Below are 2,541 nucleotides of genomic sequence, written 5' to 3'. Positions count from 1 at the left end.
TAGTTGTCACCTGAAAGAATCAGGTAGAATTACAGGTGTTTTCTATTCTTGCACTAGTCTGAAATCCTAACCCTTGTGCATTTATAGAGAGTATAACTTTCTCTAAGAAGCTTGCATGCAGGAAAGTCTTCAAGTTTTCAAAACTAGACTTGTATAGGAACTTAACTTTTATTCACTAATTTTGGACATTGGTTGCTCTTTCATCCATCTATCTCAATCTGCTACATGTACATTGCATTCGCTATTTGTGCATGTCATAAGTGTTGAGTATTCTCTTTTAGAGGATAGCATGTAGTTATAAGATCAGGAAAATAACCAAGAACTAGTTTATTAGAATCTTATATGGGTTTACATGTATGTGTATATAGGGGCAAGACCTTTGGATTCATTCGTCGATACTGAGAAATCCGGCACAAACGGTAGGTAACCTTTTATTATTTCCTCTCAATTCTTAAGAGTTGGATTGATTACTTCCTTGAAATTCCTACGAGTTGATATTTGATGCTCAGTTTTATAAATTAACAAATCCTGATCTGCTCTTATAATATTCCTATTTGAATTACTTATATACATGAGCTATTTATTGATTGCTTAGCTATTGCTATCCCGTTGTTTGTTCATTTCGATATCATATCATTGATATTCTCTGAATGATTATATTGTGGTAATTTGACTTGCTTTGATGATTTCATTATTGAGAATGATACTATTCTTTTATTTACTAATTTTTGATACTCTATAATCATGGATTATGCCCTGTGTGAAGTAAGCTTCACCGGTGGGTGGTAATGAAAGTGGGTCTCGATTGGACATGCCCATGTGAGGATGCTCATTGCTGGGTGTATAAAGGTATGTGTGGTTTATTGATATATCACATGATTAGAGAAATTTGAAAATCCTGAGTATTAGAGCTTGATTAGTCATATTGATATCTGTTATTTTATTTCGATCAATAATCATGATATGAGTATTGATAGCTTATTGTTGAGATCCATTCATTCAATTTCAAATGTCAATGTATATTTCTTCATTAACCTACGCTTTACCCGAGACTTTTATGGTTGCCCATTGGGCCTTAGACTCACCCTATTGTTTTTACATCCATTTGTTGATCATATAGTTAACAAGGGCAATGGGATCGCAGACCCTGACATAGAAGATTAGCTCTAGTTGCAAATCATGGTAGGAGTTAATTTGTATATACTTTTATAGTACTTTTGATTGGTGGACATGTACTAACATGTATTAAGAGTTGTTATTAGACTTGTGATGTATCATTGTTCCTTTAGCTTTCTATTATTCTGGCATTCTGTAGGCTCTGTTGTCAACCTTATGATTATGGGTATTGTACATATGCTTTACTGGCTTAAATTCTGCTCTTAGTCATTATTGTATATATATATATATATATATATTATATATATATAAATATATATAATATATTATATAATATATATAATATTAAATATATATATATCATATATATATATATATATATTAATATATATATATAGATAGTGTATGTATAAAATTAATCAGGTCGACTCTTCCTTATTACGATTGGGTTATGCCAATTTTTATGTACTTCTGAGAGTTATATATAATGGCTTATATTCATTTAGTGTACATTTAGTACCACGGACATGGATCACCTAACACCTTTTCTACATGTTGATGATTTTGGTGGACACTTATCTTCGTTACACAACAAGGAACATAGCATTGTCACCTCTAAATGACCATCAAACATAGGGGCATAACTTTAATCCTTTGCTGATTTTCCTATATAGTTCACGTTGGCTCCATGCAAAGGATTCGTATATCATGTGTATTTTTCCATGGGGAAGTTAATTAGCAGAATCATCATCAGATCCTCTAAAATGTCAAAGTCATGTGTGGGGCATTCAAAGGATGATCTTTTTCTGTAAATGTGTTGTTTGGTAAACTCTTAAAACTAGCTTAGGACTGAATCTAGTGCAGTTTTGAGTTTTGTTTTTTAGCTGGTAAAAACATGTCAAATCTATCTCAGTTCTTCTAAGGCTAAAAACGAGGGCATAAAACTAGTTTAGTGTAGACCACCATGCCTTGGTTCAACTCTAAATTAATTTAGTATAAACTGTGTCAGAATTGAACTGGCCTAGTTTTTGGATAATTGCCACTAAGCTTTTCTAGATGTATTGAATACCCAGTCACTATCAATATTTGTTTCCTAGATTATCCATCTACATACAATAATTATATGACTTCCCTACAGTCAAAGATATTAATTCCTAATAGTGATACCAATTAAAAGATTATTTTGTGGTGTCAATGTATTCATTTCTCTTGTCTTTGTATTATCATCATAATGTAATTGGGTGTTTTACATATTAGCCCCTTAAATCATGATTATTTTGATATTGGTCCCTCAAATCATTATATTTAGATATTAGTCCTCTAAACTATCTTAACATGTTGATATTAGTCTCTTGGTAGTTGGTTTTAAAATGGGTGAGGAATATTCTATTTTCTTTAACATTTTTCTTGAATGGACAACTATTC

General features: G+C 31.5%; 1 protein-coding gene across 1 annotated transcript in view; it reads left to right on the top strand.

Annotated features, from left to right (window-relative positions):
• LOC109847674 (conserved oligomeric Golgi complex subunit 1) overlaps positions 789–2,541 on the top strand; it is a 38,261-nt gene continuing 36,508 nt past the window's right edge. Inside the window, 1 exon segment of the mRNA XM_020416904.1 lies at positions 789–849. Coding sequence (XP_020272493.1) covers positions 789–849 — 61 coding nt within the window.

Source organism: Asparagus officinalis, chromosome 7 (genome assembly GCF_001876935.1).
Source record: "Asparagus officinalis chromosome 7, Aspof.V1, whole genome shotgun sequence".
Lineage (NCBI taxonomy): Eukaryota > Viridiplantae > Streptophyta > Magnoliopsida > Asparagales > Asparagaceae > Asparagus > Asparagus officinalis.
Note: the sequence above shows the minus strand (reverse complement) of the source record. Positions and strands in the feature narration are given on the sequence as shown.